Genomic DNA, 21,636 nt, shown 5'->3' with positions numbered 1-21,636 from the left:
CCTTGTTGATGCCCTAAGCACATGCTTATTTTACTTAATGGTTAATCCAGGACTGGAAGTACCACATAGATCTGAAATTCAGGAGTCTTCCACCTTTGCAAGCTAGACATGGAACACATGCAAGTTTCCTGTGAAGCAGTACCCCTAGTTTGACTATATCATGGGAAGTTACTCTACCAACCAAATGCAAGCCAACTCATACCAGTGGCTGAAATCCAGTACGTAGTAAGTTGCAACAAGAATAGGCCCATTGAATCAATGAAACTTAGGGACCAGTAGATTCACCCAATCCCCACTGATTCAACATTAGGCTATCTTTTAAGGACTGCCTGATGTGTTTTTAATACTGCTTTTATCTACAACTTTCTAATATATTTATTTAAATCTTGTTTAATATTGTAATAATTTATTGTTTAAGCTTTTAATATTGTTTTTTTAATACTGTAAGCTGCCTTGAATCAGTTTTAGGAGAAGGGACTTTGTAGATGCAAAAGGAGAATGCAAGTAAAAAAAAATCACCTTTTTCAACATGTGCAGAAACATATTCATTCCGGGTTTAGTATTTGTGTGCAATGCCACATACTCTTGAGACAAACTGCTTTGATGGGTTAATAGTTTTGATTAAATTATAACAATCATGACTCTCATAATTTTTTTCAATGGATAACATTACCTTTGACTTTTGGTGCCACATGTTTTGCTTCTTTCCCTCTGATATCTTCTGCAAAAAAAGAGCACACCATAGTTGTGCTAATCTTCAGAGAAATTATAGGCTTTTAAATATATGTATATGTATTCTTCTTAGCAAATGTTCACGTGGATTATTTCCTAAATGATTAAAGTGCTCTAGAGTTGTATCTGCACCACTCAGTTAGATCAGTTTGATACCACTTCAACTGTGATAGCTAGAAAAACATTGAATTCTAAGTTGGCCATAAACCAGAGTAGGCAACATATGGTCTATGGGTGGCTTGCAGGCCCTAAGAGCCCAAATTCAGCCCCAAATATCTCTGAGGCACCCAGCATCTCCAATCCCCCAAATGTAAATGTTATTTTGAAAAATAAAATGGGTCAAAGAGTCCCTTTGCATTCTCTAGGGGGGTTGGTGGCAATTTTGTCATGTTTTGAGGTCCCAGAGGCCCTAGTGGTTCTTCACATACACACAATTTCTTTTTAGAAATATTGACCACTAGAGGGTGTAAAGGGCATTTCTGGTTAAAATATCTATTTTATAAGAGAGAAAAAATGGCGCAGGTATGTTGCACGAACAGGTACATCCCTTCAGCATCCAGGGATGAATGCATGCAGCCCCTGGAAATCCAAAAATCATTCATCTGCCACAGACTGACATAAACAGTATAATAGAAAAATAACTCAACATTAAGATTAGCTTTCTTAGGACAAAAATGCAGAGGCTTCAAACAGTATGCAGTGCATTCTACTTAGAAGTGGGTCCCATTGAATTTTAGTGAGCTTACATCAAAGCATGCATTTTACTCAAGATGTTCTTGCCTTTATTTCTACAGTATCTTCATGAGTCATAACAGTGCGGCTTCCTAATTACTTCTAGAAATGGCAATATTGAAAATCATGGAACACTTAACATATTGATTCAGACCTTCCCTTATAATCATCTAAAGGAAATGTGCCTGGCCATTATCAAAAAAAGCTTGCTGGCAATATTTCAAAAGAAGTCATACTGATTACTGGATCTGAAGAGATCAAACACTTCTGGAGTCTGACTCATTACTGATGTCACCTTAAATCCCAAATGATCTGATAAGCTTTTTAAAAAAAAGCACACACCATTCAGGAAATGTTTCAGAAACTAATTTCATCTTCAGGGATAATTCAGCATTTGTGATGGTGCAGTGCATACATAATTACCAATGTGACCAAGGAGCTGACAGGCTAGGCTAGTAGATATTGCAACTCTTGTAAAGCAGAATTTTTATTCAGCTTCTTTTCTTTGCATTCTTGGTCTCTGGAACAATGACACTGCAATGAGTTGCAAGTAATCTCTGGTTAATGCTACCAAGTCAATAAATGATTCAATCAGCAAGTACTCATGTGCCATCAAATCAATTCTGGGTTTTCAATATTTTTCAGGTACAGAGTACTCAGAAGTGGTTTACCACTCCCTAACTAAAGTGAATGACTATGATTAGCATGATTTAAACCTGAACCCACACATATATACTTGGCAAATATGACAAGCCCTGACCCTGGCCATGCTGATATTTATTTATTTATTTATTTATTTATTTATTTATTTATTGCATTTATATGCCGCCCATCTGGTATATCATACCACTCAAAGGTATGATATACATGTTCACTTCAAAGAAAGGCCAAATGGGAAAGTGTGTACATGCATGGCCTGTGCCTCTTTATTTGAAGAACTGTGGTGTGATATCCAATCCACAGCTGCCTCAGCTGTAACTTAAAAACAACTCCAATGCTGCCAGCATCTTTCCTGACTTACATCTAAGAAAGACATGCCTGCAGAAATCCATCTTGCCATGAACTATATGCAAATTATATCACTGTTCAGAAACATAATATACAGTCCTATAATTATAACTGGGGCTACACTTCATTGACTCACATTGTAAGCTACATCTTCTGGCCACAGATAGTGCAATTTTTAAATTGAAAAATACCAGAGTCTGTTAATGATTACACAGGGAACATCTCTTACCTCCCCTATTGTCTTTATGTAAAAAGAGGTCTAATTATCTGAGTCAGAACTGTGATAAGGGCATACAGTTATGTACATCTGAACATTTTTAACATTCTGAATCTCTCTGTGTGTTTGTCTCCATTATTATATGCAGTAGCAGCGGGATGAGTTTTTCAAATGTATCATTTACATGTAAAAGGAAGGTATGAGCAAGGTTTACACAAGTTTAAACACTTCACCCATAACCCATAAAGAACTGAGTATGCTCAGTGGACCTGACTGACTGCTGAGCAGGCCATAACACAAAATAGCATGGAAGGAGAAATGTCGTGGACTATAAACTGCCACATTTTATTGCAGGCCTTGCATGCATCTATCTTATCTTGAACACTGTTGTCCTTGAAAAGACAGATTACATTATGGTACAACTTAGTCAAAGTAATAATCACTGCACTTTTTGCATTTCATGTTCCTATGACTTCACTGTTCCAGCCTCAATCACATAGATATAACTCAGTATAACACTTCGTGTGTGATGATGATGATGAAGTAGAAGACTACAGTCCACAAAGTTTTATCCAATGGCACTTTGTTAATCTCTAAGGTGCCACAGCTCAGTGGTTTAGGTATCTGGCTGCGGAGCCAAAGTTTGGGAGGTACACGGTGCCTCCTGTAAGAAAAGCCATTCTGTGTGGCCTTGTGTAAACTGCACAGTCCCAGGATGCCCCTAGAGGGAGGGAATAGTGAACCACATCTATGTATTCTCTACCTGGAAAATCCTGAAAAGGGTCGCCATAAGTCAGAATTGACTTGACAGCATATGATGATGATTATTAAGGTACCACTTGGTTTTTTCTTATAACAGGCTCGTCTACAAATCATGATAGTTTATAGAGCATAACGTTTCCGTAGAGTTAAAATTGTTTGTCAATTGTAGATGTTGCAACACATGCCATATTTCTTTTCTTTTTTGTGATATCTACTATGATGGACCTGTTGCCAATGATTCTGAAATATGCTGCCATTCTTTTGTTTAAATCATAGTGTAAACCTGTGCTGATTTTTTTAGCATCTTAAAAGGCAAGACAAATAAACATATAGACCAGGATCTTGTTCAATATTTTATGGGCACAGAATTTCAACTGTGGAAGCTGATGGAGGGATCTGATGAGGATATGATCATCTGCCTGGCACTACACCAACACACCCTTGTAAGATTGCCACTGTAGCCTCCACATTGCAGATTCACACATGCTTGAATACTGAACAGGACACAATATCGTTATCAGGCAAGTGGTATATGAGGTGTATGTTGAGTATACAACTTACTTGTTTCTTTGGATTTTGGTTTGTCTGCAAAAGAATAAATAACAAAAAATAACAAGTATTCATATAAACAGGATTTCGAGTGAGAGAAAACAGTGCATCATGTATAGAGAGATACAGCATATTCAAATAAAGGTGTAAAAGTAATCCCCTGAATTCTTTAATTGACAATATTTGCAAAAAGAAAAGAGAAAAACAAAAATCTTAAATTCTCAAGTTGTTTCCTTTCTGCTGTCAACAGTTCCCTTCAGATAACTAAGTATGAAAAAATCACAGTTGTAATTTTGGTCAGAGATGGGATAATTATTTGAAGAACAGTGGTTTCAAAATGCAAGTGGCTCTGCTCAAAGAAGGTTGGCCTGAATATGGGGCAAGCTCCAGCACTGCTCATAGAATGTTTAAACCCTGTTCCAAAATTGCATGGGACATACAAAATAGAGGGTATAGGACAATTTTGGTTGATCCAAGGATTAATTTTCTGCTGCTGGGACCCTTGGAAGAGGGACTGCAGAGATGAGAAAAAAATGCCCCAGATACAAAAATAAAATGAAATAGGAAGTGGCTAAACATCTGTGTTTAGTTTGAAAAATCGGTAATTCGTGGTGTGAAACAACACAGAAGGTGAAGTGATCTATTCAGAATGGGAATTGTTATTCCTGGAGGCGTTCAGTAGTTGTAATTTGCTTTTTACCTATAAAAAATGAGGCAAGAAAGGGCTGGGAGATACCCAGTGTGTTGTAGTGGATAAAATGATGGACTAGGACCCTGGTGATCAGAGTTCAAATCCCCATTTGGCCATGGAAGCTCACTGGGGGAGTGGAACTGATACAACCACTTCTTAAATATCTCACTTGCCTTGAAGGTCCTACTAGAGTCCCTATAAATTGATTTTGACTTCATGACATATAACATAACATAATATAACATAACATAGAAAAGGCTGGAGGCCACAAAAAAGACTGTTGGGGGTTATAAGCAGTCTCAGGCCTGAACTTTGTTCTTCCTCTGACATCTGGGGGACGGGGACATGGAGAAAGTTGTCAGGTCAATTGTTCTCATTTTCAAATGTTTGTGTTCTTAGGTTCAGCACAGCCTATTTCTAGAGGTGTAGAGATCTGTTTATGAACTACAGCTCCCAGAATTCTCCAGACAGCATAACCTATGTTTATAACAACTCATAATTTGTATTTGAAAGTCAGTGTAAAGGTATTGACAATTTTTGTCTACATTTCCTTTGACGTATAATTTTTAAGTGTTTTCCCCTAATCTATGTATTTTAATTGGAGAATTATATCACAAAATTTAGAGGAGTGTCAGCGCTCAGAGATAACAGTGTTTTAGCATAAATATTGGTTCAACAAAGGTGAATTAGGTACATTCTAGAGATGTACAGATTTCTAAAACTGTCTAAACTTTCTAGGGAACTGGAGGGAATTTGTCCAAAAATATAAGTCTCCACATTAAGATACAACTGAAATAATTTTTACAGCCATCCCTATTGCCACAGAACATCCACTAACTCCATTCCCTTTATTCATATCCCTGCCTTGAATTTTTGTTGAAATTTTATTTACAACTTTGCATGTTGTCTATACTGTAGTTTGATTTACTGGAAGAGACTTTTCTGGGCCGGGGCAATTGTCTATCTACCCAACACTAACTAATTGTTCCTTCCAGCCTTTCAAATTCAAAGAGAACCCTGCATCTCTGCTTAATGTTCTATCCGTCTTTCATCAGTTGATGGCAGTTGTTTGCTGCTGGTTATATGTTTGTTTGTTTGTTTGTTTGGTTGGTTGCTAGTATGTGTGCAGTAAAGAAAACAGCCAAGTTTATAATTCCAAGCAACTGCATGTAAATAAACTTTTTAAAAAATCTTTCTCCTACAAGTGCCAGTTAAATGGGAAAGGAGTCTGGGAACATGTGGCTGTTCTCCTCTGTGAAGCTTTGTACTTCTACTGTGTAGCAAAAAGATAATCTTATCAGAAATTCTAAATTCTATGACAATGTTTGGCCTGGAACAAGCCAGTGGATACACATGCCAAAAGATTCAAGTGGAGATTCTTTCATTGCCAGCCAGAAGCCACTGCAAATTATTCCCATTTGCCTTCTGCAGGAATAACTAAGCAACAAGATTTTGTTCAATGGGACTTACTGCTCAGTACACATGTAAAGGATTGCATGTGAAGCATTCAGAAATAAAAGGATGGATGGATGGATGGATGGATGGATGGATGGATGGATGGATGGATGGATGGATGGATGGATGGATGGATGGATGGATGGATGGATGGATGGATGGATGAATGGATGGATGGATGGATGGGTGGATGGATGGATGGATGGATGGATGGATGGATGGATGGAAGGATGGAAGGATGGATGGATGACACACAGAGCCATCACAATTTTCCTTTCTTGCTAAAATGTCTCATCAGGTAAAGCATTAGTTCCACAGATCAGATCAATTAGAAGAATGCAGATCGCCAAACGATGACCATGCAGAAGGAAAATGGAAGATTCCCCCTGTCTCTGCAAATAGTTACATACCAACTGAAATCCCATCGGATATGTGTTTCAAAGGCATCTGACAGACAGACAAAACTGCTTCTAGAGATAACTATACAGACAAATTCAAGCTTGTCCATTTTTCTGAAAGTGATGTGTGATGTTCCATTGCTATGGCATCACCCTTAGATAATGTCAACTTCACTGAGTTTCATTTTACCTTGCTCCACTGCCTTTAATAATCTGTCTTCTTTCTTTTCATGTACTGCTGCAAAACAAAGATAAGGTTTATGTTATACTTCCAGTCAGAAGGAGAGTGGCTCTTCCAAATAAAAGATTCCTTTTTCTTTTTCAACCCGGACATTAATAGCATACAATTTATTTGAAAGCAACTGGCATTAATCATGATATTGATCTGATCACCCTTCATAACAGAAGTCGTAAAATTGGATAGTGTATTTTTTTTCCTTACAAGAAACCTACAGAAAGATTGAAACACTGTCCAGCTGGAAAGAGAATCATAACAAAGGCAACCTCCCAATAAGATCCTTGCTTCTACAATGAACTCCGTTCAGCCTTACAATCAAATCCTGAATGCATTCACTTGGATTGATGATTTGGGTTAAATTCTACTCTTAATAAAACATTTGAATCAATGGGGTTTGATGTACTTGTCTTCACTTATCAAAGAGGCACGATTGTGAGTCACAATTTAACTTAACCCACTGTGATCAAAAAGTTGTTTTAACACATGGCACTGCAGTAAAACTATGCTGTCCCCTTAGACTCAATTGCATCACTGGAACAGTGTGATTACTCTGCTACTATTTAAATCCAGACAGAAAAGCCAGAGGCAATCCCTAGTCCCTGAGAAATATAGTGCCCACGTTTGCTAGACATGTTGCTGATATACCAGGTCCAGCTGGAAGTATGTAGTGGTTGTGAGAGTGGTCCCCCCCACCTCACCTTCTCCTCTATGAATAAAAGAAGATGAGATGAGTCTCTTCCATTTTAGACTTACCGTAATTTAGTTTGTTGTCTGAATCATACAGTGTGATCTGTTTTAACCAGGATTCACAAATTTTCTGCACTGAACTATAATCTTTCCTTTCCTGGCATTTCTACAAAATTATTCCAGTGATTCCATTCACAGTATGCAACAAGCAACAGTAACCCTGGGTTAAGGGCGGGAGGGGGTGGAAAGAAATAAACTTATTAAATTGGGGAGAGATTAAGGAATTACCTTTTTTAGTCAAATAGGCAGCAGGTTCTATTTTGGTTAGTTCTGTTTCTGCAAAATTACAATACAAATAAAAATGGATAATGAACATTGCACTAAGAAACTGTTACTACATTACTGGACCATCTATACGAATCTACCTGTAAAACCTGATAAAATACTTTTCTCTATGCAAATCTTTCTAATGATGCTCCATTTATGTAAAACAGCATACTGTGCAAGAAAATGAGGATAGAAACATAATAGTATAAGATATAAAATGCAAGTTTATGTTTCTTAATAAAATATAACATTTATTTTTACTGTCTAATTTATTCAAACACCAAGAAAAGAATAGAATCTTTCTAAAATAAAAATGTTTTTGTAAGTATAAAGAGTGAAATTAGTTACCAGAGAATGAACCTAGACATAAGAAGTGGTTTTTTTAAAAAAGAATCATACATACACACACGCACACCAACATCAAAACAAAAAACCCGCCATTGTATTAAATATTGTCAATAAAGGCAACTGAATTCCTTCAGAAATATAAAGCTTTCCAGAAATTGTTAACATAAGAATTTAATTTAACTTTGATCCTACAGTCTTTAGGGAAAGAAGTGAACGCAGAATGGTATTATTAATATGATTGATAAGGAGAAGGAAAATTACAGCAGGCAATTTAGAAACCTGCGCTTTAGAAAATGGAGCATGAAATTATTTTTTGTGCCAGCAAAAATCCCCCACAATGCTTACCAGTTAACTAATGTCCCATGTTAATTCATATCACCTCTTTGTGTACATCTGAGATGAGGAATGCCCAGAGGTTGGACATAACTTAGTAATAATTGCTTATAATTAGCTTCTTTGCCAATAATGAAGATACAATTGATTGAGATTATGATTGCAATCTAGCAAGGGACAACTTTGTTGAACTTGTGTGTCTTCTTAGTCATTTTTATACAAGAGACAGGCAAAATGTGGCCTATGGATCTCAACCCCCTAAGGACCCAGTGGAAGTCTTCAGCCCTCCCTATGCCCTGGCCCTGAGCCCCTCGACCACGTTTCAAAAACTGAAAAGCCCCTCATTTCATCTGGGGTAAAGGGGCAATTCTATTAGGGTTTTCAACACCGTATGGTGTTGTAGGCCTGACTTCCTTTTTCTACAACTGGAGACGCCTTCCAGTGACTCCTGGGTTTCGAAAGAAGAGCTTTCCTGGACCTAATGAGGTTTAAAGAGTACAAAGCAACAGCTGGTGAAATTGTCCTCTCCCCAAGGACACAAGGCGACTTCAAAATTCATTTTTCTTTAAAAGAAGAGTCACTGGGTAGACTGCCCCAAGGCCTAGGGATGGAATATGGACTTCTAGAAATTAACCACACCTCTTTAATAGTTACAAGACCTTAAATGACAGTGGAAGAATATAATATGATTCAAATGCTACCTCATACTTTGTTGTGGGTTTGGCGTGACAACATGGTGGGAGTGAGAATATTTTTGTATGACATGCTTGATGCAATTCTATGACATGGCATAATATAATAAACCTTTTTTAGATAGACAGAGAGACAGACAGATCAATCGATTGATTGTGTGTATGTATAATTAATACCAATGTTATAAAAATTTAAAATATTATAAATATATAAATAGTATACATATGAGAACCAGTGTGATGGAGCTGTTGGCTAGAACTCAGGAAACCTGGATTCAAATCCTCACTAGGCCATTGAAACTCACTTGAATTGGGATGACAGCAGTGCTAAACCATTCCTTGAACACTTGTGATGCCTTGAAAATTGTATTAGGGTCAACACAGCTTGGAAGTGATGTGGTGCCATGTAACACACAAAATATTGTCAATATTTATATTTTGTACTAAATTTATTATATATATAATATGTAATTATGTTTGTGTGTATAAACATTTTTAATTCCTCACCTTTTGGTTTATGAGTTTCTTGTGTAACTAGGAAGTAAAATAAATCATGAAAATATGTTATAAACATGTCAGTTCCGAAAAAATTGCCACAATCAAACTGATTGGAAAATGTAAAGAAAAAAAATCAACAAAGTTTGAACAATTTGGACTTCTGAAAGAGCTGTGGCTCTTATTATGGTTACTATGTTTACTTGTTTGATTACAGAGTTTACAGAGCGATCTTTTTAAAGTGTTTGCAGAGGAAATCCATCTGAATTGTGCCTAGTCACAATCCCCTTATAGAATCACCAATTATTTTATGATATACTCATTTCTATAACATCCTGTTAATGTACACTTTCAGCTAAACAAGACAATTCCATTTTCTGTATTAATTTTTATGCACATCTTACCTGATGCTTTTACAGGCACATCCTTCACTGGCTGCTTGGCTGCAACACACATATAAAAGAGTAAATAGCTGGTTGTAACAAATTTTGAAAAGCTATTATACTACGTGAGCATGTTTGGAAGGAGTAAATTTTAGAAAATAAGAGGGTATGTACCTCTTTCGACTGGCTTTTCTTTCTTGAATGGTTCTACAAAGTAGGAGAGACAAGAATAGCAAATTATTTCTATGCCTTGGAGTTCACAACACAGTTAACACAGAACCATTCTATACGCCACCAAGAATATGGAGGCAGAGCAAGGCTGTAGAATTGCCACTTCAGAATGCAGGTGCAAGATTGTATCTTCAGTGCTTCCCCTTATGAACAACTACCTGTAAGTAAGTCAGCACGTCAGTGGCTGGTGTGGACATTCTGGATTGCACATATTTTGCAAGCAGGTATGTACTAGTATGCATGGTGAGTGGCTGGGTTTTGATTGGCAGTGGTAAATTGGATGTTTGCCAGGAAAATCTATTAAAAATCTAAGACTAGTTGGGAGGAGAAATGGAATGTGGATGGAACTGTGTTCTGATTGGCTGGCGTGCTCAGCCTGCCTGACTGGAGAGGTGTTGTTATAGAAGATGTCAGGTGTGTGAAAGAAAGCAGTGGGCTTGGTTTTGCTAGAGACAGTCAGTTTGATGAGACTGTTATATTAGGTTGGAATGAAGTGTTAGTCTAGAAGGGACAGGTAGTAATGAGCTGTGCTGAAGGGCCAAAATGTAAAATAAATTTTATTTGCATGATGCTAACTTGATAGTTTTAATACTGAGCCTTTTTATTCCTTAACAAATCTTTTTGTTTGTTTATTTTTGAAAACAGCAGTCATAAGACATTATTTCACATATTCTGCTGGTCAATACTGGGGCTCTTAGTCAAGGCTATGTCAACAAGATAATATAATCTGTGTGTGTTCCAGTCCTTAGTGCTAGCAATGTTTAAGCAGCAGTGGATGGGGAATGCTGTCCATTGAACACACTGAATCAAGCAGAAAGAGGAAGCTCTTATGTATTTTAATTAAGGACCAAACTAAACTTTCCAGGGATTGTGCATTCTCTACTATCAACCGATTTTTCTTCATACAACAGGACTTTCTCAGCATTCAGATGTACAAACTCAGCCTGTGGTTACAGTCAGGTAACCAATCACAAAATAAAGAACATTAAATGCAAGATGCATAGTTGAGGAAAATCACACTTTGCGACAAACAGACCTTTCACTGATTGGGGAAGCACTTTTATAAACATGTCAAAACCACTGGTTCTTAACCTTGGGTTACTCAGGAGTTTTGGACTGCAACTCCCAGAAGCCTTCACCACCAACTATGCTGGCTGGGGTTTCTGGGAGTTGCAGTTCAAAAACATCCGAGTAACAAAGGTTAAGAACCACTGAAATAGACCACCTAATTTGACACTAGACCATATCTTTCAACCAAAGCACAGCAATTGGGGAACCTCTCATTAAACATGCCCAAGGAATCAGAGACAGACCTTTCTTTCATTCAGCCTGACTTCTCCCTATGTCCCCCAGCAAGTGAACTTTCTACAGAAAAAAAAAACATAAAGTTTGGTGCAGGATTATCTGCATTTCCAAAAGTGGCACTTCTATAACAATTTGCCTGGACTAAGGTTAATCCTCGAGATTCACCTTGAAGTTGACAAATCCAATAAACATTCCTAATACTTGCAAATCAGATGTCTTCTGATATTTTGGAGTATGTTCAGTAATAAGCATCTTCATTCAACAAGTATTTATTGTTAAGAATATTTAAAATAATCATATTTTGTGTCAAACTCCCATCTATATTTGAAGCATATATTCTATAGCTTTGATGTAAACCCCTTACCGTTTGCTGGAATATGCTGCAAATTTCTAATCACAGCTAGCTTGCTCCCCCTACCTTATTCATGCAGAAGTATCATTGTTGAAGAATAAACTAGCATACTGAATATTATATGCTGTAAAATACGAATCAGAACACTGTAACAAAGCCTATAACTACTGTTGCTATTTCTGCACATCTGCACTCCAAATAAACAATAGTTAAGAAGGATATTTTGAAGTAAAGTTCTAACTGGAGTTTGTGGGCAGAGCCTACCTTTCAATATATACACAGGATCTCAGGCATGAATCTTTTCCCTCTTTGCTTCCTCAAATGCAGGACACTCTTAGGTATTTTAATTAAACTAAACTTTACAAGGATTGATGCATGGGGGAGCCATAGTGCATGCTATAATAATGACTCTGGAAAGATTTAGCTACTGAGGTGTGTTGTGTGTTTGTGTGAGTGTGTTTTATCGGAACTCCTAGAATTGTCCAGTACTTCCCCATGCAGAATTCTGGGCGTTCCAGACAACAAACACATATCTGCAGACACCATCATTTAACTCATTTGGACAAGGCTGGAGCCTCCTTCTGGGCATTCGTTTTCTGCTGCAATGTTTCCTGGCGAGAAGCTACCATAATGCTTGCTAGGGGTTGTGGTTCTTAGGAGTGTGCAATTCAGGCTTGTCTGAGATTCCAAATCCTAGAACTCTCAATTCTGGGAGTTCTACCTGCCAGACTCACATGTACAGAATGAAGTCTTCATGCCTAGAACAGGGTGAGCTGTGTCCAAGCTGCCTGTTAGGGAAGGAAATTGCCCTGGTATCTTATGGTCTCTCAGCAAGTACTATAGTAACTTCCTTTTCTAACTGGTAGCTTGGTAGCACAGCCTGTCCTAGACCATGAAGCCTTCCAGACTGGCCTATCTTCAGGTGAGCATAAATTAGGAGTACAGTGGTGCCCCGCATAGCGAGGTTAATCTGTTCCGGATTAACCTTCGCTATGGGGAAACATCGCTATATGGAATGGAAAAGCCCATTGGAATGCATTAAACTTCATTTAATGTGTTCCAAATGGGCCCAAAACTCACCGTTCTGCGATGTTTCCCCATAGCGGCAGCCATTTTTGTGCCCTCGGTAAGCGAGGGCAGGGTGCGAAAACGCTGCACGCGGCCATTTTGGGTCTTCCGGTGGCCATTTTGGAACCACCGATCAGCTGATTTTTAAAAAACGCTATGCAAAGATCGGTAAGCGAAACGCTTACCGATCGTCGCTAAGCGAAGCACTTACCGATCGTCGCTAAGCGATTTTTGCCCATTGGAACCGTTGGTATGCTTTCGCATTAGCGATCCCAAAAAACAGATCGCTATGCGAATTCATCGTTATACGGTGCGCTCGTTAAGCGAGGCACCACTGTATGTCTGGCAGGTGGACCTCCCAGAATGGAGAATTCTGGAACTTGTAATAGAACAAAACAACAATAACAAGAACTGGCACACACCTAGTAATTCTTCAGGAGGTACCCTCTGTAGAGGGTACCTCCTGCCTCTGTGAAACATCACAGAGGCAGTTTCACAGAACTGCCTCTGTGAAACATCACAGCAGTTTTCTCCCGGAAAGTGTTGCAGCAGGAAATAAGAGCAGTAATGAGAACTCAGCTTTTCTCTGGATGAGGGAAAATGAAGGTGTCTGTGGGCTGAAACTCCCAGAATTCTGTATGAGGAATTCTGCTGAGGAGTTATTGTTCCTGTACTTGTTGTTTTACTGTAAATAGTAATTGCTTTATAATGAAGGAATAATTCTGCTGATAGATGTCTTTACTAAGATGAGAACTGCCATTACAAATCCCCTGAATTTGCTTTAAGTGCTGGCATCATATTTCCAGAGGAAAACTACAATTCAAAATGAGTACTGTCGTTTTCTCATGTAAGGAGTTATAGATTTGTGTAGCAAGAAAAATGTTTGCCCTTGAAGTAGTCTGCAGCAGTTTCATGTGGAGCCAAATGGAAGGAAATGTTCTGTATGAATCCTATGTAAAAATGGGCACATGTCCCTTACACACTGGTGTCCTATGCATGTCTACTCAGAGATAAGTCTCACATGAGTTAGTGGAATTCACCTCCAGATAATTTTACAGTCTTTACTTTTATATGCCTATCGAGAAGAAGATATTCCACCCATCTCATCTTAAGGTGCAACTACATTGGATCTGCAGACTGCTACTTTGATTTGCAGCCTATATTACATTTGAAATATCAATCGCTACTCATACAGGGGCTGCAAAGTGATTCAAGAGTTCACCCTTCATGTAGAAAGTGAGGCAATTCACATTCAAGCCCATAGCCTCACCTCCTCCCTTCCCTCCTCCGGTCCCATCTCTGATGATCCTGCCTCCGATGATCCTTTTATGATTTGCTGTGAAGCCACTTGATCGCCACATTCCCCTACCCATCAATTTCTTCTTTTCTTTACCTTCCACTTCCTTATTCCTAAACAATTCATTGTGCCAATAGTTTAAAACTATATGTGACCAGAGATGAGGTAATTCCTTACTTGTATTGTGTGGGGTGGGGGGTTGCGATGTGCCCCCTCTTACCTGTGCAGTGGCGATCCTCAGAGACAGCAAGCCCGGCTTCCCTTCCAGGAGCCGGCTACTGCTTACACTCACTGCACCAGCCTTTCAGCTGGGTGACAGTTGCGGAAGCCCCTAGCCTACTGCCTCTGAGGATGGACATTGGAAAGTGGCTTGGGAGGGAGGAGTTTCTCTCAGAAACTGCACAATGTTCACTGAACACACATTATATTTGGGAAGGATTTCCGTTCATTAGCTGGAAACGTGCTGTGATAAATGGAAGGAACTCCTGATTAGAGATGGGTATGAACTGGGAACATTGTGGTTTGTGAAAGTTCATGCTTTGCTGCTATTAATGAACTACAAACTTTCACAAACTTTCCAACAAAACAAACTGTTTTGTGCTTCCACATACAGCTTGCTAAATAGCACTTTCCAGGGAAGAGCTGTGGGTAGGGCGCTAAAACTCAGACATCCCAAACCCAATCTTCACCAAACCTGGAGGAGGAGTAGAGGAGAGTCAGACAAAGACTTGCTTCTAGTTTGGCATCTCTAACTCACATGGGGCCTGTTCTGCTGCTCACAGAAGTTCCAAATGATACAAAGCGTACAAATCCCCAATGCCGATAACAGTTTGGTGTTTCATTTCATTCTGGGCAGGTGCATTTCCCCAAAGTGGCATGGAATGAATCACTAAATGGCCAGATTGGTGAGTATTTTTGCTTCATGGTTCATTTCGTGCCCATCTCTACTCCCGATGTTTACTATCCGCTAGAACATACACCATTATTTTTTACGTAATATAGAACACACTGAAGGTACACTCACAGTTGCCACCAGGTGGTGCTATGGTGCAATAAAAACCAGAAAGAATGCTTTTAATTTTTTCCCCAAGGTGATTAAATAACATTGAAATAAAGAAACAGGAAGGCATGCAATCATTTACCTCGCACAGCTACCTTCACAGAAGCTGGATGGGCTGCAGGAGCTTTTTCTGGTTCTTAAAATGAGAACAAATTAAAGCAATAACTACAAGGCATTCTATAACAAAAACAGAGAAATTGGAGGAAACTACAGATGAAAAATATTGCCCTTAGCATATCTCTTAAACAGACAAAGGAGATTATTAAAAACAAAGTGCCTGTTGGTATTCTACTAAATCAAAAGCATGGAAAAAGTAATTAGCAAAAATGGTGATTTGGAATCACTTGATAATTACTACCATTAACCAATGCTGGGGAGGGGAGAAGGTTTACTGCATCATTCAGCATTAGAACTTAGTAGTCTTGCCCCCCCCTTTTTTTGAAAAAACTAATTTTCCACATGCATCTGTGTTAGTGCTTTTTTCAGAAGTAAAATACAACTTCTGCATTTGAATTCTGAACCCTGTTTTTCTTTTCTGCCTTACATGAGTCTCTATTAAATCAACCAATCAATCACATTATCGAGTGTAGGCAAGAGCAGCCATTCTTCATGGGGAATGAATGGCTCCCTGGGGGGCCACTGGCCCATTTGAAGGCGGGCACAGACTGGAAACCGATCTTCACACAGCACCTGATAAGGTTCGTTATGTGACTTATGCAAACCTGATTTGGCCTATATTTCTTTCATATTGTGTTTATGGCCATGGCAAAAAAAAAAAAGTTGAAAATGACTAGGCTAGAGTCACCAACCCAACTTTTATGTTTCGTGTATGTGCAGTATCTTCTTCAAAAAACATTGCATCTTTTTGGCAGTATTATAAAATAAAATCTAGACTTACATTTGGAAGAGCCTTGCTGGATGCATCTTTTAGGGTCCTTAGCATTGTATACAATTAGAGTTAAGTTCAAGCTTTTCTTGACCCTCACAATGCTTGCTTCACCAGAACACGCTCAGGAGGTCCATGTGGCCCTCCTTGCTAGTCCATTTTGCAGAATATTGAACTGTCACCCTGTATGTGTTGGATTCTCACAGCGGAAAGCAATGTGTTACAAGTAATGGCGTATTTGAGTGTTCAGTGCGAAGCTCTGTTCAGCTCCTATGAGATTGTTCAAATGAACACGTTTATGGTGTTTCCATGATCAGAAGCCCTTCCTTGACCACATAAAGCTGTAAGTGTATTTGTAGACCTTCACAGTGAACCCACAAAAATCTGTAGGACTTCTCAGTAGATCAAGGCTTATATGCACTGCCCCCATCTGCATTAACCTTTCAGTCCTATATATTTGAATCAGGCTATGAATTTCACTAAACTGGAGATTGCAGGACACAGCCAAGCTTGGCACCCTCTACCTTTGGGGGCTTGTCTTTAATTCATCAACAACTTTGGCAGCCTTTCTATATCAAAACTGTCCTCTCTGGAAGACATGTATATATCAGGAACAGGGGGGCTCAAAAGGGGAACAAGCCAGAAGAATGGGCAAGAAGATGGCTCAGATGCAGATCTGCCTCCCATATAGGGCAGGAAAATCGGTGCCTGTAAAATGGGTATGGTACCCAGTGGGTAGGGTAAAAAGGTCTTCATTTTCAAAAAGTGGATACTTAACCCTTCTCAGTTTTTCTATTCAGTTTTTGGTTACCAAGAATACATTCAGCTAAGATCACAGCTGACATTTCAATCCTTATAAGAGCTGCTTTTTCAGGTCATATGAGTGAAAAACAAATTTAAAAAGGAAGGAAATAACTATCAGTCACAAATAAGAAAGTGGAATTGGAAATACATGTGAATTGATTTAGAATGGAAGCAGCAGCTGAAATCTAAGCATGCCATTTTAGAATTATAAATGATGCTATCTTCTCTTCTTTGCATCTTTTTTTTGCAGTATTATTCAATTCTCTGCATGTCTACTCAGAAGTAAGTCCCACTGAGATAAATGGGGCCTACTCCCCACTAAGTGCAGGACTGCATAGGATTGTAATCTAAATAACTGTGATTTATGTATATCTAAACAAGCTGCTCTAAACCTGTGCTGGACGTGGAATAAGTTGTACATGCAACACTGCAAAATGAATTTTACTTTTCAAACCCTTGATCAAAACCAATTCTTTCTTATTCATATGAGTTTTTAAAAAACAACACTTCTATTAGTACACAACTTCATAGTACTGAATGTTTTATATATATACCGAAGGATGCTTTAAGATTTACGTCTTTGTCACAAAGGAAGATAGAAATGGATATGTCCTCAGAAAGGCCACAGTCTAACCCTTCTACTCCTCAACCTGGTACCTATTTTCAGTGCCAAACCACAGGCCTCCAACATGTGCTTGCAGAGTGCCTCTTCTTCCCCTGCTCTTACATCTCTGAGACAAAGAGCAACAAAGCTCTGCCACCCTCTGAGGCAGCATCTTTGGTAGAAATTCCTCTCTCTGTCAATCCTTTGTTTTCATGTGAATGAGGCCTGCCTCTTCCACTCATTTCTCTGTGCTCAAGACCCTTCTGCCCTTTTTCAACATTTCCTATTAACACCCCTTTTCTTTTATCAAAAGCAATAAAAAGCCTAGAAATTTCAAGGGGAAACTCATTTATTCTTGGGTGTACGTACATTGCACTCTGGACTAAAAATATTTCTAGGTTAATCTGCTGCCTCTATTAGCATGTTTTCCAGGAATCACTTCAAAGCATGCTAATTACCACATTGAGATGAAATTAATCATAAAGCAGCTTTCGGCCATGGGGGTCTGCTGAAGCATTCAAGAAATGCTTTATAGTTGCCAGATATGGAAATTTTAAAAGGTGTCACTTGTAGTTGATATGAATCATTTATCACAATAATCTGCTATTACTGGAATCTATAAAACCTAAATACACCGGCAACATTATACACACTAGCACATGTGATGTACAATTAAATACCACAAGCGCTTTTAGAAACATTTAGGATATTTTGGTACTGTTTAGATAAAGTGGTACTTTTGTATCTCTAGCTGGTCGGATCATGTACAAACCCATTTCAAGCTGAAATGCCCCCAAATCCCTTTCTATAAACCATGTGTGACAAACTGAAAAGGCACAATGTTCTCTGTGCAGCTTTTCAAGATAAAATATCTTTTTTGTTGGGCAACGTGGGACAAGGAACTTGATCTTAAAGCAGAATAATCTGGAAGCATGGATCCTTAGAGATTAAAGCCCCAGTCTAAGTGGAATGTTATTTCTAACATCTCACCTGATCAAGTGCTATTTTCTCTTGAAAGTGTGCATAGAATTTTTGTATCTTTTGATCTAATAAACGTATTACCTCAATATGGATTTTGATGTTTTTCTTATGGCCAGCATGGGTTTCCCTCTGTTTTATAAAACTTGGATACTAAATTTAGCTCATTTAGCAGTAGGACTGGAGGAAATTGATTTCGCGCCATCTGGTTTGGGACCTTAATCTCTGAGGGTTCATCACTCCAATATGAAATAGAGTCCTTCAGGTGGCTTCTTTTATCTGATCCAGAATGTAAAATCATCTTCAGCCTCAATGGAACAGAAAATGCCTAAAATATTCTGTTTTCTTCCTACAAAGGGGTCTGTGGCCCTAGCAGCTTGTGCTCCGAGTCTGTGTTTTCAACACTAAGATTCCATTGCTTTTTATGACCCTTCTAATTCCCAGCAAAACTAGGGACCATTCATGGTGAAATCTAATGATGAGACCTATTTTATTATTTGCAACTTCATACTTGAGGACAGCATGTAGCCTACATTGCTGCAGTTACAATGTCCTCTCTTTTTTTTGTAACATGACATCTGACAAATGGATATTTCTGTCTCAAAAGTAGACGTGTGCAGACTGGTGTTTTGCAACTACAGTTCCCTAAATTTCCCAGATAGCCAGGAATCGTGCTGCCTGGAGAATTCTGGAAGCTGTAATCCAAAAACACACATTTGTACACTTTTACTCAAAAGCTTGCTTAGAAAATGTTCTGTCTTTTATTTTCAAGGGGTTTCAGTTGAATAACGGTGTCACTGCAATGCCCAGCTTCCACTGCATTAAATTAAAAAGCAATTAAATACTGCATGAACACCTAGGAATTCAAGTTACTAAATGTTCAAGCTAGATGTAGAAAAAGGAAGAAGCATACTGGAGCATTTTCTTTTCCCCATCTTGTGCCACATTACTATTGTTGATTTTTACTTTATTATATTATTTTTATTCCATGTTTTATTGTTAGCCGCCCAGAGTAGACATTGGTCTAGATGGGCGGGGTAGAAATCTGATAAATAACTAAAATAAATAAATACTAAAGCATTTCAGAAGAAAATCAGTTGGGGCTTTGTGTGATTACATCAAAGCCTCTGAGCAAGATGAGACCACATTACTGGCAAGAAGTAACAATGTCTTGGAACTGATGAAAGTTAAAGAAGAAAGTGCAAAAGCAGGGTTATAGCTTAACAACTTAAAGACAAAAATAATGACTATAGAGAAATATATCACTTCAGTTTTGAGAAGGAGATACTCAAGATATTTATTTATTTATTTATTTATTTATTTATTTATTTATTTATTTGATATCCCGCCTATCTGGTCGTGTCAGGACCACTCTGGGTGGCTAACAACATTAAAATCATACAATAGATATACGCATAAAACAATTTTACATGAGAAAGATATTAAATAGAATAGGAAAACTGAGGAGAGGGGAAAAAGGGGTGTCAGGAATTATCTGATGGGAAGGCCTGCCTAAACATCCAAGTTTTTAATTGGTTCTTAAAAGAACCCAGTGAGGGGGCCGCGCAAATCTCAGGAGGTAAGTTGTTCCAGAGGCGAGGAGCCACTGCCGAGAAGGCCCGATTTCTTGTCTTCTCCTCCTCTGCCTCACCTCCTGGCTCGCGCAAGTGACACGGGTAGTTCTTGGCGGGAGAAGGCGTTCCGCCAAGTACCGAAGCCTAAACCGTTTAGGGCTTTATATGTAAGCATCAACACTTTGAAGTCGATGCTGAATCGGATGGGCAGCCAATGCAATGCGGCCAGAGTGGGTGAGATATGTTGGTATTTCCTCACACCACTGAGTAATCTGGCCGCCGCATTCTGCACCACCTGCAGTTTCCGCAGCAGCCTCAAAGATGGTAGAAGATCTCCTATATGTTGGTTCAGTCAACAAGCAAAATAGAGAAATGTTGCCCTATTCTTAACTAGAAGGCTGTATTGTTAAAGGCCAAGGCCAGGATCATCCATTCTATGGTATTATGATGTACAGATGGAAAATGAAGAAAAGTGATAGAAGCGGGAATTCAAAATGTCATGTTGGAGGATACCATTACAGGCACCATGGACCACCAGAGAGATAAATAAATGGACTGCAGATGGCACAAGCCATCATTAGACAACACTGAGGTTTTTATACTTTGGACGTGTAATAAAAAGACACTGGAAAAGACAGTAATATCAGAGAAAATGGAAAGCTGCAAGACAAGAGTGAATTCTAACAAGATATGTATTCACTCCATAAAGAAAGCTATGGCAAGTTTGCAAGACCTGAGCAGTGCTATTAATGATAGTGCGCCGCCCCTCCCTTTTACAAATAAATACGGTAGTTCATACAGTCACTGTAAGTCGAAATGACTTGGCAGCACCTATCACCACCAGGGAGCATTTTGATTATCCCTAAAGGGCACAAATGCTCCCCAATAAAATGGTTCTCCTAAAATTGCCATTGCATTTTCCTGCCAGAACATGGTGCAGGGATATAAGTGTAGTGTTTAAAGATCCTATGAAACACCATGGGATTTTTCCTATGGAGAAAACACATTTCTTTTCCCTTTCCCTCTTCCAGTAAGGAAAAAGACCCTATAGATCAGCGATGGCGAACCTATGGCACGTGTGCCACACTGCCACACAGAGCCCTCTCTGTGGCACATGAGCTGTAAGTCACCATCGAGAAATACTTACCCATCCTCTGATCCCGGATTTTGGCACTCCCCTCTGCTGCTGCGGTGGTCCAGTGGAGGAGTGCAATGGTGACCATTAATGGTCTAGCCCAATGGGAGATTGAAAGACCGGTAAGTATTTCTTTGTTAATACCACCCATAGGAAAAACAAACAAACAAGCATTTAACCCTTGCAGTGCAGGAGCAGTTGTTTAGTCTAAACGAAAACCTCAGTTTTAATTGCAGTGTTGGCACTTTAAATAAATAAGTTGATTTTGTGTTGCAGTCTGGGCACTCAGGCTACA

The 21,636-nt window shown here is 38.8% G+C and overlaps 1 protein-coding gene across 47 annotated transcripts in view; it reads right to left on the bottom strand.

Annotated features, from left to right (window-relative positions):
- TRDN (triadin) overlaps nt 1-21,636 on the bottom strand; it is a 194,911-nt gene that overhangs the window by 9,766 nt on the left and 163,509 nt on the right. For 29 of the 47 annotated variants that reach the window (XM_078383395.1, XM_078383409.1, XM_078383424.1 and 26 more), the window contains 8 exons: nt 15,443-15,496; nt 10,222-10,254; nt 10,069-10,107; nt 9,677-9,703; nt 7,758-7,805; nt 6,735-6,782; nt 4,013-4,036; nt 674-721 (listed from right to left, as the gene is read on the bottom strand). In XM_078383395.1, the coding sequence (XP_078239521.1) occupies nt 674-721; nt 4,013-4,036; nt 6,735-6,782; nt 7,758-7,805; nt 9,677-9,703; nt 10,069-10,107; nt 10,222-10,254; nt 15,443-15,496 (321 nt within the window). The remainder of the gene's footprint in view (nt 1-673; nt 722-4,012; nt 4,037-6,734; nt 6,783-7,757; nt 7,806-9,676; nt 9,704-10,068; nt 10,108-10,221; nt 10,255-15,442; nt 15,497-21,636) is intronic. The other 18 variants (XM_078383434.1, XM_078383406.1, XM_078383420.1 and 15 more) reach the window with 3 other exon arrangements.

The sequence above is a fragment of the Pogona vitticeps genome, chromosome 1, assembly GCF_051106095.1.
Source record: "Pogona vitticeps strain Pit_001003342236 chromosome 1, PviZW2.1, whole genome shotgun sequence".
In the NCBI taxonomy this organism is placed as follows: Eukaryota; Metazoa; Chordata; class Lepidosauria; order Squamata; family Agamidae; genus Pogona; species Pogona vitticeps.
Note: the sequence above shows the minus strand (reverse complement) of the source record. Positions and strands in the feature narration are given on the sequence as shown.